General features: G+C 44.7%; 1 protein-coding gene across 2 annotated transcripts in view; it reads right to left on the minus strand.

Moving 5' to 3' along the window:
* The window catches only part of katna1 (katanin p60 (ATPase containing) subunit A 1), a 48,101-nt gene extending 33,560 nt beyond the window's left edge, over positions 1-14,541 (minus strand). The window contains exon 1 of one of the 2 annotated variants that reach the window (XM_061812525.1): positions 14,339-14,541. In XM_061812525.1, the coding sequence (XP_061668509.1) occupies positions 14,339-14,341 (3 nt within the window). In that variant the 5' untranslated portion in view covers positions 14,342-14,541. The remainder of the gene's footprint in view (positions 1-14,338) is intronic. The other variant, XM_061812526.1, reaches the window with a different exon arrangement.
* Between the last annotated feature and the right edge of the window lie 403 nt (positions 14,542-14,944).

Genomic DNA, 14,944 nt, shown 5'->3' on the forward strand with positions numbered 1-14,944 from the left:
GTTCCAACATTCAAAGTCTCTACACTCAGTTGTAGGCTCTGTGCATTCCGCTTTTTCTTCTGACGATGGATCCGGTTTCCTCCTCTTCTTTGTCTTCGACCCACAGTAGCTGAATTTCCACCGACGCCCTGCGTGTTAGCAGTGCCGGGGGCGGGCGTTGTTAACCCGGGCCACGACCGATCCAGTATGGGATTCTTTAGATGAACGCTCATATTTGTTTGGCACAGTTTTTACGCCGGATGCCCTTCCTGACGCAACCCTCTGCATTTATCCCGGCTTGGGACCAGCCTACAGGTTGCACTGGTTTGTGCCCCCATTAGGGCTGCATTTGGACAACAACACAGATAAGGTAAGAATTCTGTCTTTGTAATGCCACTGCTCTATTTTCTCCATTCTCTCTGTCTTTACTATGTTCCATGATACATTTAATGCCTTGTAAATTATTTTTTACCCTTCTCCTGACTGATCATTTTGAACAGTGTGTTTCCTATGATGCTGTGAAAGTTCTCTAAGGGACCATGGCTTGTCTTCTCGAATGCAACCACAAAAATTTCAGGAAAAGCTGACTAGAATGTTTGAATTTTATTTAGTATACTGACTCAGAGAGGTGTGGCCTGATGCTTATATAATATGAATTTAAAAGTGGTTTTCAGTTATAGGAGGTTGTGCCTGTGTAGACTTATCCAATGACATTGTTTAGTTTTACTTCCATTTATCCACTGCTTATCCTGGTTAGGTTCGCAGGGTGCTGGACCTTATCCCAGCTGAATTCGGGGGAAAAAAATGACGACGCCTTGAACTAATCACCAGTCAGTAACAGGGTACATACAGTGCCTTGTGAAAGTATTCGCCCCCCTTGAAGTTTTCAACCTTTCACCACATTTCAGCCTTCAATTTTCTTTTTTTTTGTCAAGCATCAACAACAAGTGGGATACAATCGTGAAGTAGAACAAAATTTACGGGATATTTAAACTTTTTTAACAAATAAAAACCTAAAAAGTGGGCCGTGCAATATTATTCGGCCCCTTTAGTGTGGCAAACTAACTCCAGAGGTTCAGTGAGGATCTCTGAATGATCCAATGTTGACTGATGATGATAGATAAAATCCACCGGTGCGTAATCAAGTCTCCGTATAAATGCACCGGCTCTGTGATAGTCTCAGGGTTGTGTTTAAAATGCAGAGAGCATCATGAAGACCAAGGAACACATCTGGCAGGTTCGAGATACTGTTGTGGAGAAGTTTAAAGCTGGATTTGTATACAAAAAGATTTCCCAAGCTTTAAACAGCTCAAGGAGCATTGTGCAAGCATTCATATTGAAATGGAAGCAGTATCAGACCACTGCAAATTTACCAAGACCCGGCCGTCCCTCTAAACTTTCACCTCAAACAAGTAGAAGAGTGATCAGAGATGCAGCCAAGAGGCCCATGATCACTCTGGATGAACTGCAGAGATCTACAGCTAAGGTGGACACACCCTGAACACACCATCCCCAATGTCAACCATGGTGGTGGCAGCCTCATGGTTTGGGCCTGCTTTTCTTCAGCAGGGACAGAGGTGATGGTTAAAATTGATGGGAAGATGAATGGAGGCAAATACAGGACCATTCTGGAAGAAAACCTGTTGGAGTCTGCAATAGACCCGAGACTGGGATGGAGATTTATCTTCCAACAGAACAATGATTCAAAACATAAAGCCAAATCTACAATGGAATAGTTCACAAATAAACATATCCAGGTGTTAGATTGGCCAAGTCAAAGTCCAGACCTGAATCCAATTGAGAATTTGGGCAGAGCTGAAGAGTCCTGTTCACAAATGCTCTCCATCCAACCTCACTGACCTCAAGCTTGTTTTGCAGGAAGAATAGGCAAGAATTTCAGTCTCTCGATGTGCAAAACTGATCAAGACATACCCCAAACGACCCGCAGCTATAATTGCAGCAAAAGATGACGCTACCAAGTATTATTCCAAGGGGGCCGAATAATATTGAACGCCCCACTTTTCAAGTTTTTATTTGTTTAGAAAGTTTAAATATCCCATAAATTGTTCCACTTCACGATTGTGTCCTACTTGTTGTTCATTCTTGAAAAAAATATATATATATATTTATGTTTGAAGCCTGAAATGTGGCTAAAGGTTTAAAAGTTCAAGGGGGCCGAATACTTTCACAAGGCACTGTATAGACAGACACAACCATGAACACTCACATTCACGTTGTCACTGAGTGGGAACTGAACCCAGCTGCCTGCACTAGAATCAAGGGAGTGTACTACTACCCTATCAGGGATTGTTTTACTTCCCCTTTGGAAAACTATAGTTTTTCAATTTAGTTGTACAGGTTATAGATGACGTAAATTTTAATTATTTGACATTGTTTCTTGAAACAATATCTTGATTCCTGATAGATTATGGCTTTAATCATTGATTATGGCCACACAAAAGAAACCGTTTTCTCATAACACTTTTATTTTATTCTGAGAAATACATGGCTTTTATTTAGAAAAAAGTCTTCAAGAAAAAGGAAATGTACCTTTTCCCCGAAGACTTTCTCATAAATAAAATTCTTAAAACTCCTCCAAAATAGATGATTTTATTCTCAATTTTCCTGATTATTGTTTTTAAAAACTTTTTTCCAATGCTTATTTTTTCATTGTTAGAAGCCATCCATCCATCCATCCATCCATCCATCCATTTTCTTTGCTGGTTATCGTCACAAGTGTTGCAGGAGTGCTGGAGCCTATTCCAGCTGTCAACGGGCACGAGGCAGGGTACACCCTGAACTGGTTGCCAGCCAATCTCAGATTGTTAGAACCTTCAGAACTAATTATTGGGGAAAAAAAGCCTTTTCGCAAAGCTTCTACTTCGTTCTTGTAACTGAAATTCTTTTGGAAAACCGAGGAAAATCCGATTTTTTTTAAACAAATAAAACTAAAAAAATAATAATCTGGTAGGATAGCTTCGTCGGCACGGTGGCACAGCTTAAAAACGTTGGCCTCTGAGGTCCTGGGTTCAATTTCGGACCCAGCTGTGTGGAGTTTGCATGTTCTCGCCGTGCCTGAGTGGGTTTTCTCTCGGCACTCTGGTTTTCTCCCACGTCAAATAATGCAACATTAATTGGACACCCTAAATTGCCCCTATGTGTGAATGTGAGTGCAACTGTTTGTCTCGATGTGCCTTGCATTGGCAACCAGTTCTGGGTTGTACTACGCCTCCTGCCCATTGACAACTGGGATAGGCTCCAGCACACCCCGCAACCCTTGTGTGAATAAGAATAAGAAATAAGAAAATGGAAGGATAGATGCTGTCTATACTATGTAATTGTTATACCAATTACTATTGCAATGACATTCTTATCATTATCATTGTTTTCATTTTAAAGTGGAGCTTGTATTGTTAATAGGATGCTGACCCTATGACAAGTACTATCCGTTGTCCACCAGCAGATGATGCCAGAGAACTACATTAAACAATGCTTGTTGCTGCTGCAGTCCATTAAAGACTCCTGACGATTGGGAGTGCCCCTGCAGGATCAGGGTTCTCACTCAGCAGCAACATTACCAGTGGTTGAACTAGACCTCCCCGAAATCTTAATTATTCATCTTAAGACATTTTTGGGAAAATTCTGTCTTAAACATTTATGGGAACAAATAGTGGAATGCCATTTTTCTGTGGCGCCATGACAGTTCAAGGTTCCATTGTGTGCATGGTTGAAAAGGTTTGGTGTGGAAGAAGTTGACCGAAAGCCCTGATATTAACCCCATAAAAATAAGTACAATCCAGTAAGTGAGACAAGTTTTGGTGCCTATATCCAAAAATCCAGTGCTTTGCATGAACCGTGTATCCAACAGGCCATGTAATATGTACCCTATTATGACAATGTGATGCTAAATCATCTCTCATTTAATTGTGTTTTGAGAAGATTTTTGTGGACAATTACGAATTTTCAGGGGTGCTGCCATTTTCGTGAGTCACATGATGTACGTGGGCGCATGTGACGTGTACTGTGCCATTGCAAGCGCTCAATTAAATGGGACACCATTATGATCAGTGCTGATTTCTGGGATTTATCCTCATCTGATGAAGAAATAGCAGTATTGGTTGATCGGGAAGATGGAGGAATACTTTCATACAGATTTGAACCTTTGGCTGTAATTAATGTTGAATATTCAGATGGTTCTGTGGGCGGAATAACGCAGAGTCTGACTACTCAGAGGCCTACGCACGACATAAGTGTGTAAACAAAGGCCCCCGGGAGCTCCGGGCCGGTTCTTCGGACGGGAATGACGAGGAGCCTGACAAGAGAGCTACGGCAGTGTGCCTTTAGCCGAGCTTCCGTGATGGCACAGGCCTTTAGCCTAGCTTCGGCGTCCGGGGCTATCGGCCTCCGCTGCCTGGAACCTCGGCTCGTGGCCTCCCGCTGCCCGCTTCGCTAGCCCCGGACGCCGAAGCTAGGCTAAAGGCCTCCGCTACCTCCGAAGCTCGGCTAAAGGCCTACCCGGGTGCCCCTGAAAATTCGTAATTGTCAATAAAAATCTTCTAAAAACACTATTAAATGCGAGAGGATTTAACATCACATTGTCAAAATAGGGTACATATTACATGACCTATTGGATACACTGTTAATGCAAGCACTGGATTTCCCCTTTAATAAATTGAATTGTAATTTGAATACTGCATGTTGTATTTCCTTGGGTTGTCCCTGAGTGGTATTAAAATTGGTGTGACGATAATGAAAACTTTGTGTGATTGATCCATCCATCCATCCATCTTGTGAGCCATTATCTTCACAAGGGTTGTGGGAGTCCAAGAGCCAATCCCAGCTGTCATCTAATTCTCAAAACACCCTGTTGAAAATCCCAACTACCTTAATCTTTTTGTCATGTCTGTTGTTTGTCATATAAATCTTATTCCCTGACAAATGTGTGGGGTATATATTGAACTATGAAACAAGTCCAATTGGTTCAAGATTAATTTAAAATAAAGCCTAGGGGAATTCCAGTGAATTAGATACTACTATTGCTCTAAATAGTAAAAATAGAGAAGTTTCTTATGACATCTCTAAATGTACAGCATGATTCTAAAGCATTTTGTCTTTCAAGGTGCTTCAAGGAAAAAAAAGTTGCTTCAGGGAAAAAAGGGGGAATCCGAGCCCGCAGGTGCTGACTTTATTTATCTCTTTCAGCCATAATCCTGACCTTGCCGCAGTATCCCTGAAGACTGCATATGGTATTTAGTGAGTTTCAAAATGAAGGCTATACTTTAAATGTATAACTTTCCACAGAGTAAGCGTACTAAAAAATATGATTTTAGTGTGGAATCAACTATTATAATTTTTTTCTCCAAAAGGAGTCAGATGAAAAAGGACTCAAGACCTTCACCTTCCATTTCTGTCTGTGCAATCATTGCCTTGCCTTGTAATCTGATATTACGTCTGGTAGGCATGCTAGAGATGGGGTAAAATATTAGCCCCTTTCTCAAATACTCTTTTTTTTTTTTTGCATTGTTTCCCCACTGTTTGAGATCGTCAAACAAATGTAAGTATCAGACAAAGATAACCCAAGAAAACATTTAAAAATAATGTTTTTTTATTTTACAGTTTTGAAACAGTAGTTTTATTTAACATGGAAAAAGATGACTAGCCCTGTGTCAAAAAGTAATTAACCCCTAATCTTAATAACTGTTTGGGCAAACCTCAGCAGCAACAACTGAAATCAAGCATTTTCTAAAACTGACAGTGAATCTTTCAGATCTCTGTGGAGATATTTTGGCCCACTCTTCCTTGCAGAACTGGAGAGTTTTCAAGAATTAACATTTTTAAGGTCATGCCAAAACACTTTAACGGGATTATATCCTGAAATTTGACAAGGCCTCTCCAAAACCTTATTCTTCCTTTTTTCCCCTTCTCACCATTCAGATTTGACGTCCTCTTCAGTCTGAGGCCAAAAATTGATAGCCAAACATTTGTTTTCAGGATTTTGGGTTAAAGATCAGAATTCAGGATTCCATCAATCTGAGCAAGTCATCCAGGTCCTGAGGTAGAAGCTGCCCCAGACCATCAGACTATGACCCTGGACTGAAGAAACATCCCGCTCAAATGGTACCTGGTTTCCAGAGTCATGTTCCTTGGTTTCAGGCTCGAGTTCTGCCACTGAAAAGCCCGTTTCTCCAAAACCTGAATGTGTCACGACCAGAACACGGGATTGGGGCCAAATGCACGACTCATGAATCACAGGAGCAGTTAGGGAAGTGTCTTTATTCAGTCCAATGTCAAAGTACCAGCAGGCAGTCCACGGGAGCAGCAGAAATAGAATCAGCTGGTGTAAGAGGCAGGTCAGGAGGGAGGCGGGGGTTGGTACACCAGAAAGCAGGAACATGAACAGGGTGTTGCGGGAATGTGACATGAGACAACGATCTGGCAAGGGCCAGACCATACGCGTAGCCCTATATGTATGGGTTGTAATTACTTGTGATGAGGAACAGGAGTGTGCCTCCGCTGATTACGACAGGTGCGTGCCGCATCGAAGACCGGCAGGATCATGACAGTATGTAACTTGGGTTAATGGTGCCTTCACGAATGTGTAAGTTACCCATGCCATTGGCACTGACATGGCCCCATACAATCACAGATGCTACGGGTTGAACATTGCTTCCTAAAAACACCTCCAGCAGAACTCTCCGAGTGAAGAATGTTAATGGACCTTTCTGACCTGTCAATCACTCGTACAATAATAACCAATCAGATAGCCGCATTATCTTAATCCCTGTCTTGACACACCCCTGCCGCCATGTTGCACCACAAGCAATGCTGGTCGTCAGTAGCGTGCGCTTGGAAAAGTTAATGTTACGAAGAAAATGCTCCTCAGATGCGTTTGGGGAACGTACAATTTTGATGAACGATATCCAGCTTCAGTGAAGAAAAAAAGTATTTGAACACCCTGCTATATTGCAAGTTCTCCCACTTAGAAATTATGGAGGGGTCTGAAATTTTCATCGTAGATACATGTCCACTGTGAGAGAGATAATCTAAAAAGAAAATTCCAGAAATCACGACTGATTTTTTTTAACAATTTAATTGTGATACACCTGCAAATAAGTATTTGAACACCTGTCTATCAGCTAGAATTCTGAACCTCAAAGACATTTTAGTCCGCCTTTAAAAGTCCACCTCCACTCCATCTCTTGTCCTGAATCAGATGCACCTGTGTGAGGTCGTTAGCTGCATAAAGACACCTGTTGACCCCATATATCAATAGGACTCAAATTTGTAACATGGCCAAGACCAAAGAGCTGTCCAAAGACATCAGAGACAAAATTGTACAACTCCACACGGCTGGAAAGGGCGACGCAGAAATTGACCCCTCAGTACAGGGCACTTAACCACGCCTCCTGAAGTTACGTCACCCCACGTGTGCTAACCTCAGACAAACAATTAGCAAAAATGGCGGCGCAGGAAGAAACGACTAAAGTGAAATTGTCCGATTTACTAGGTGATTTCTCACTCGCATTCTTAGCGAATAGTGAAATATCGTTGAAAAGCAGACAGCAGGGCTTCAAGTATTTCAGCGAGGGGTATTTCAATGGTATTTACATGCATATCGACGGAGAAACCATTGATATTAGCGGAAGATCTTTCCGGAGTCAGAGGAAGACCGAGAAGCCACATAATATAATACATTATAACCCAAAGACGAATTCGTCATTGACAGTTTCCTATTTTCGTGTTACCTATCACACTTGTATGCAGAATCTATATGTGTGTCTGTATTACCGTTTGTTGTGTTCCTATCAGTTTGTTTTTACAGAATTTTGTTTCATTGTACCTTTTCACTGCCCTCCGTCACCCACCTACTTTGTTTTGTAGGGAGTGACCTTTATTCCTCATCAGTGCATACCTCCACCTCTGTTGGTTGTCTTCCACCCTTTCTCTCCTCCGATTGCAATGTCATCTGCAAACATCAAAGTCCACAGAGACTCTGGTCTGATCTCATATATGTCAATCTGCCCATCACTATAGCAAATAGGGAGGATCCTTAATGCAGTCCCACCTACACCATGATATACAGTATTTGTCATGATCCTGCCGCTCCGGCACGAGCTGTGCGGGTGCGCTGATTGGGGCGCACACCTGCGTCTCATGCGGGCTGATTAGTCTGTGTATTTATATCACCCCGATGACGATTGGTCCCTGCCAGATCATTGATCTTCATGTCCCGTTCGTGTGCTCCGGTATCCCTGATCAAACCTGTGCGTACCGACCTTCGCCTGTTCTCCGACCAACCTTGTAAGCCCGACTCCTTTGTTACTTCTGCCTGCTTTGATTGTTCTCCTGTGTACCGACTCCTGCCTGTCCGCTCACCTGCTCTCTTCGCCCAACGTCCCAACTACCGCTGCTGCACCGGACTGCCTGCTCGATCCCCTACCTCTGCATATAATAAATGTTTCTCCTTGAACTACCTTGCATCTTACGAGTCCTGCATTTGGGTCCTACTCTCGTTCCGATGGGACGTGGCAGAACGAACTTGCCAACACAGGACCCAGCAGGAAAGATCCGGTGTCGCCGGGACCGACGCAAGGTAGACCGTCTGCCAGAGGACCAAGCCTGTCCGATCCGGGTAGGCTCCCTGATGTCCTCCGCTTCCGTGTCTTACGCTCCGCCAGCGAGGTATGAATACGTCCCGAACACAACCCGTCCGGCTCCTCATATTCTTCTGGACTCTGACTTTTTGGAATATGAGGAGGACCGTGATTTGTATGACCGGCTGTCGGAGTACGATGCCGATTATTCTGATTATGAATCTGCTCGTCCGATCTTTCATCCCAGTCAGTTTGTTTCACCTCCCCGCGTTTCCAGCACCCGAGCGTCTTCGCCTGGTAGGTTTAAGTACACCAATCCGTATGAGGGAACGCGCTTGGCCATCTACCCGGGACCTCCGCGTGGCGGCCAAAGGGGACGCCCCGGCCGGGCGCTTCCCGGTGCTGTCCGCTGCACGGCAACTAAGACACCGTCCTCCCACTCCTCGCTGGCAATGGTGAGACCGGCAGACCCGCAGCTGGTGGCGAAGCTTCCTGCCCAGAGGGAGGAGGAACCGCCAAATCACGAGGCGTTCTACCGTGAAATGCGGTCGGACATAGAGCGGTAGAGCGCCGAATTGGCGGCTCTCACGTCCCATGTCCGGCATGGATTGGCGAACCAGCCGAGCTATGCTGACGTCGCAACGGCGACGGACTCGCTGCTAACGCAGGTTCACGTGGCAGTTGGAACTGACCCGCTCCCGAGACACGCCCACGTGTCAGTTTCGACTGACTCTCCGCTTACTCAAGTTCACGTTGCCGTGGAAACGGACTTGCCACCTTGCCAAGTGCACGTCGCAGGGGGAACAGACTCGCCACCTTGCCAGGTGCACGTCGCAGTGGGAATGGACTCGCCACCTCGCCAAGCACACGTAGCTGTGGAAACTGACCCGCCTCCTCGCCATTCCCACGTCGAGGTTTTGGCTGTTCCGAGCAGAGCTCACGCGGGAGTTGGAACTGACCCGCTCCCGAGACACACCCACGTGTCAGTTTTGACTGACTCTCTGCCGACTCTCGTTCATGTTGCCCTGGAAGCGGATTCGCCACCGCGCCACGCCCACGTTGCTGTTTCAACGGATGCACTGCAAGCTCACGTTGTCATGGACGAGACTCGGGGGTGGACCCAAATGCACGACTCAGGTGAGAGGTAAGCAGTGCGGAATAAGCCTTTATTCGTTCCAATGTCGGTTACCAGGGAGTCAGTCCAAACAAGCAGCAAGATCAGTAACGGCAGGCTTACGGGGTAGGTCGGGAGACAGGCGTTGGTCGGTACACGGGAGGTAGACGTCAGGAGTACGGTAGTGCGGGAACGAGGCATGAGAGGCAACGATCTAGCAGAGTCTCTGTCGTCCCCCGGGTCCTATATGTACTGGGTCTAATCGGAGGTCATGAGGCGCAGGTGTGACCCTTCCGATTAGACGGCCACGCCCAGCCCTGGCTGGAATCCAGGATCATGACACACGTGGCAGTGGGGACCGACCCGATGCCCCCTCATGTTGCTGTCCAGGAGGTGGCGACGTCTCCACAGCCGCTTCTCGTCCGTGCTCTGGAGTACCATTGGCGACCGGCCCGCGGACGCTCCACACTCCTGCTTCATCGGCGACCGGCCCGCGGTCGCTCCCCATTCCTGCTCTGTCGGCGACCGGCCTGCGGTCGCTCCCCGTTCCTGCTCTGTTGGCGACCGGCCCGCGGTCGCTCCCCGTTCCTGGTCTGTTGGCGACCGGCCCGCGGTCGCTCCCCGTTCCTGCTCTGTCGGCAACGGGCACGCCCATACGTTCCCGTCCAGGAGGTGGCGACGGTGACACTGACGCTGCCTTCTCACGTTCCTGTCCAGGAGGTGGCGACGGTTCCCCAGCCGCCTCACGTTCCCTCCCAGGAGGAGGTGGAGTTGGTGATGCTGCCTCCGCCTTCTCACGTTCCTGTCCAGGAGGTGGTGACAGTTCCCCAGCCGCATCACGTTGCTGTCCAGGAGGTGGCGATGGCGATGGTGTCGCCACCTTCTCACGTTGCTGTCCAGGAGGTGGCAATAGTGTCGCCGCCTTCTCACGTTCCTGTCCAGGAGGAGCTGGGGAGTTCTGTGGAGCCACCCTGGAGCTGGAGAGACTTCGGGATGGCTGTGATGGTGGCGGTCATGGCTCTGGTCCTGCGCTCCATCATCCTCTTCGCTCCTGAGGGCGCCCAGCCACTTCCAGACCTGGCCTCGTTGGTGACCAATCCACGGCTGCCTCCTGACCAAGCCTCGGTGACGACCCCTGGTCGTCTCGCAACCACGGCGTGGGAGGTTCTCGTCCAGAGCAGTTGCCTGCCTCGGCCTGGTTCCTGCTTCATCGTTTGGTTCCTCACAGAGGTCGACGAGCTGTACGGGCGCGCTGATTGGGGCGCACACCTGCGTCTCATGCGGGCTGATTAGTCTGTGTATTTATATCACCCCGAAGACGATTAGTCCCCGCCAGTTCGTTGATCTTCATGTCCCGTTCGTGTGCTCCGGTATCCCTGATCAAACCTGTGTGTACCGAACCTTCGCCTGTTCTCCGACCAACCTTGTAAGCCTGACTCCTTCGTTACTTCTGCCTGCTTTGATTGTTCTCCTGTGTACCGACTCCTGCCTGTCCGCTCACCTGCTCTCTTCGCCCGACGTCCCAACTACCGCTGCTGCACCGGACTGCCTGCTCGTTTCTCCTTGAACTACCTTGCATCTTCCGAGTCCTGCATTTGGGTCCTACTCTCGTTCCGATGGGACGTGACAGTATACTCTCACACCTAACTTGCAGTGTTGCAGCTCTTCCCTTGGCACCCTTTCATACTGTATGTTTTATCCAAATCATGTTTTGCTGTTGACAGTTCAAAAAAAGATGCTAAGTTCAACTTCATTTTATGAATTCATTGTCAAAATGAAGTGTCCATTGTATTTGCATTCATGTCAGATGTATGAGCGTGACAGTACAAATGTTAGCAGTTTATTTATTATGTGGCCGATCGTTTGCCCTCGGAAAATATTATTTCTATTTGCATTATTTCACATTTTGTATAGTTTGTATTTAACTAGAGTTCCCATTATGGCTATTATCTTACTCAGCATTTCAAGACTTAGTTTCCGAAAGTAAATGGAGAGGTATTTATTAAATATATCTAAAAGCAAATTATTTTTTTACTGGCCATCTGTCCTTTTTATGAAGGTATCAGCTGAGGTTATTTTCATGATATACTGTAATTACTCTGTTAAAACTCTCTCAACCCCTTTAATTTTTTAGCACATAAAACATTAACAGGATGTGTAATTTTGTTTGTAGTAGCCTTTTCCTCAACTTGAACTGTATTTTTCCAGTAGGAATAAATCTCATCCTTATTAAATGCACCTTAGTAATTGTCAACTTAAACTGAGACATCATACATTTCAGCTCAGACTCCTAAATAGACAGCAACCTAGTTTTATGTCAAAAAGAACACTTGAGACAATCACATTTGCAGTCTATTGACTCCATGCAAATGTATGTCTTATCAATAAGCACTTGGTACATGCGTCTATTTTCCAAGACAATTTACTGTGAGTTGAGACATAAAATTATGGGTTACTCTATAAAATGGCACAGGTACAATATAAAAATGCACCCACATTTATTTATTTATCTTTTGAGGCCGGTTTTCAAGGAAAGTATCTCGTGTTGCTTATTGTAAAACATATTGATGTTAACATGAGCAGTGTTGGTGCTCACTTGCAAAAAATATAATGCATTTATGTGACGTCGGTTGAAAGTGCTTGATAAGCAACATTTTTTGGCACAGCTTACAGACAAACATGCTCTCCTTCACACATTCACTGGGCAGGTCAAAAAGAAAAGAAAAAGAAGACATTTTCATTCTGGGGGGAACGGTGGAGCAGCTGGTAAAGCGTTGGCCTCATAGTTCTGAGGTCCCGAGTTCGATCCCAGCCCCGCCTGTGTGGAATTTACATGTTCTCCCCATGCTTGCGTGGGTTTTCTCCGGGCACTCCGGTTTCCTCCCACATCCCAAAAACATGCAACATTAACTGGACACTCTAAATTGCCCCTAGGTGTGTAAATGGTTGTTCGTCTGTATGTTCCCCGCGATTGGCTGGCAAACAGTTCAGGGTGTACCCTGCCTCCTGCCCGTTGACAGCTGGGATAGGCTCCAGCACTCCCCATGACCCTCGTGAGGATAAGTGGCAAAGAAAATGGATGGATGGATTTTCATTCTGTTAGTCAAGCAATGTCTCACATCTTCCATTATGTCATAAGTCTAACATTCTCTCAACATATTTTGCATCAGTGTTATCCATGTGCTTGGAATCAGCACATGGAGAAATATTTTGTCAGCTGGAAGGCAGAAATGTAAAAGTGTGATTTAATGCATTATTTCTTAAATTAATACAATTCTTAATGTATGTCATTACTAATTTCATTTTTAGTCTTAATTTTCCCTTAGTGAGTACCTCAATACTTCTATTTTCCACTGTCTTTGATAGATGGTAGTTTTGTGTAAAATGATAGTACGAGGCATACATTTTGAGAGAGGCTAGGTTGTTTTGTTTTTAATTTTGAAGAAATAATGTAACATATCCATCCAACCATCCATTTTCTTAGCCGGTTAATCTCACGAAGGTCGCAGGAGTGCTGGAGCCTATCCTAGCTGTCAACGGGCAGGAGGCAGGGTACACCCTGGAATGGTTGCCAGCCAATTGCGGGGCACGGATAGCTGAACAACCATTCCCACTCAGTGTAAGATATAGATTTTTTTTTTTTAACTTTTATTAAAGTTAAACCAAAAGACTTCAGGATTTATAAGCATCCTTATTTTTTGTCAAATAACTCACTCATGATTTAAATCAAGTCATAAATTATCAAATAACCATTGCAGTATTTCAAATTTAGAAGCCCTTCATAGGGCAACAAACAATATCTTGTTTCTTGAGTAGGTTAAGCAATTTTCCCCTCCCAATCAGCAAACCTTCCCCCCAATAACCATCACAAAAGAATAAAAAAACAAATGAAACTGAAATGCTTTGATTGTTGTTTAAATAGATTTTCATGACAAAATATTTTCATCTTCCATTCCACTTATCCTCAATCGGGTTGTGAGCATGCTGGAGCCTATCCCAACTATCTTCGGGTAAGAGGCGGTCTACACCCTAAACTGTTTGCCAGCCAGCAGCAGGCCATATATAAACAAACCACCATTCACACTCACATTCACACCTACGGGCAATTTGGAGTCTTCAATCAACCTACCATGCATGTATTGGGATGTTTTTAGGGACCTGGAGTGCCCGGAAAAATAAAGCCACATTGACAGAACATGCAAACTCCACACAGGCAGTGTTTTATTGTATTAGTGCTGTGGTCATCAATTGTTGGCACCTTTGAACCTGCATTTCTCAATTATGGCAAAGAGATAACCTACTTTTAGGGATGTTAAGAAAAATCAAGAAAATTTATGATTTTAAAAATAGGCACTAAAAACAAAAACATATTGTATTTTTAAATGCTGTTTCCAATGAGTTTGTTGTACTGCAAACACCACAACATTCGTCATAACGTTCTTTAACCGCAAATGTTAATTACACATCTTGTTTCCAAACAGTGCCTGTAACATGGCAGTAAAAAGGCTCAAACATAACAGAGAAGTTTTATTCCCCCTTCTCCTGTTCACTTAAACCACTAAAGTTGTTGTGTTTAGTATCGGAGTTGAAAAGCCTCAAAAACTCTGTCACACATCATTTCAGTCTCGCTGTCATTTTCATCTTGAGTTACCATTGAATTTGTGCTGTTCTTATGTAGCAGTCCAGCCTTTCGAAATTGGTGATGGTTGATTCTTCCAAACTGCTCCACGAAGATCCTCAGAAAAAGGATGACTTTCAGATCAGGCCAGTTTTTGTGAAAGATTTAAAATTAATTACATTGAAAACGATACATTTGGGGTATGTGCGTGTGCGTTTTGCTTTGAGTGCACCAAAAACTAGTGCTGCATTCTTCTATGCATTCTCAAGGTAGCTTTGTCTTCTTCTGTGCCCAATTGAGGTAGATTCTTCTTCTTCTACACTCGCTGAAGGTAAAGTCTTCTTTTACATGTGTTAAAGGTAAAGCTTTCTTCTTTTATACATTGGAAGCATCAGCGCATGCCCAAACCCAAGTGCATTATAATGAATGGTCGTGTTTTAACCATTACGTTTGTACAGGTTGTACAGTTGTACGTTTAAACCTATAGCTGGGCGCGACACCCCATCCCCGATATTTTAACTGCATTGTTACAAATATCACGAGGTTCTCAGAGCTAAAAGAAGGTAGTGGCTTCTAGTCTGAAAACTACGCTACTTTTTTTTTTTAGAAAACACTTTGGGCTGAGCACAAAAACAGCAA

This window comes from Syngnathoides biaculeatus, chromosome 23 (assembly GCF_019802595.1).
Source record: "Syngnathoides biaculeatus isolate LvHL_M chromosome 23, ASM1980259v1, whole genome shotgun sequence".
Classification (NCBI taxonomy): domain Eukaryota; kingdom Metazoa; phylum Chordata; class Actinopteri; order Syngnathiformes; family Syngnathidae; genus Syngnathoides; species Syngnathoides biaculeatus.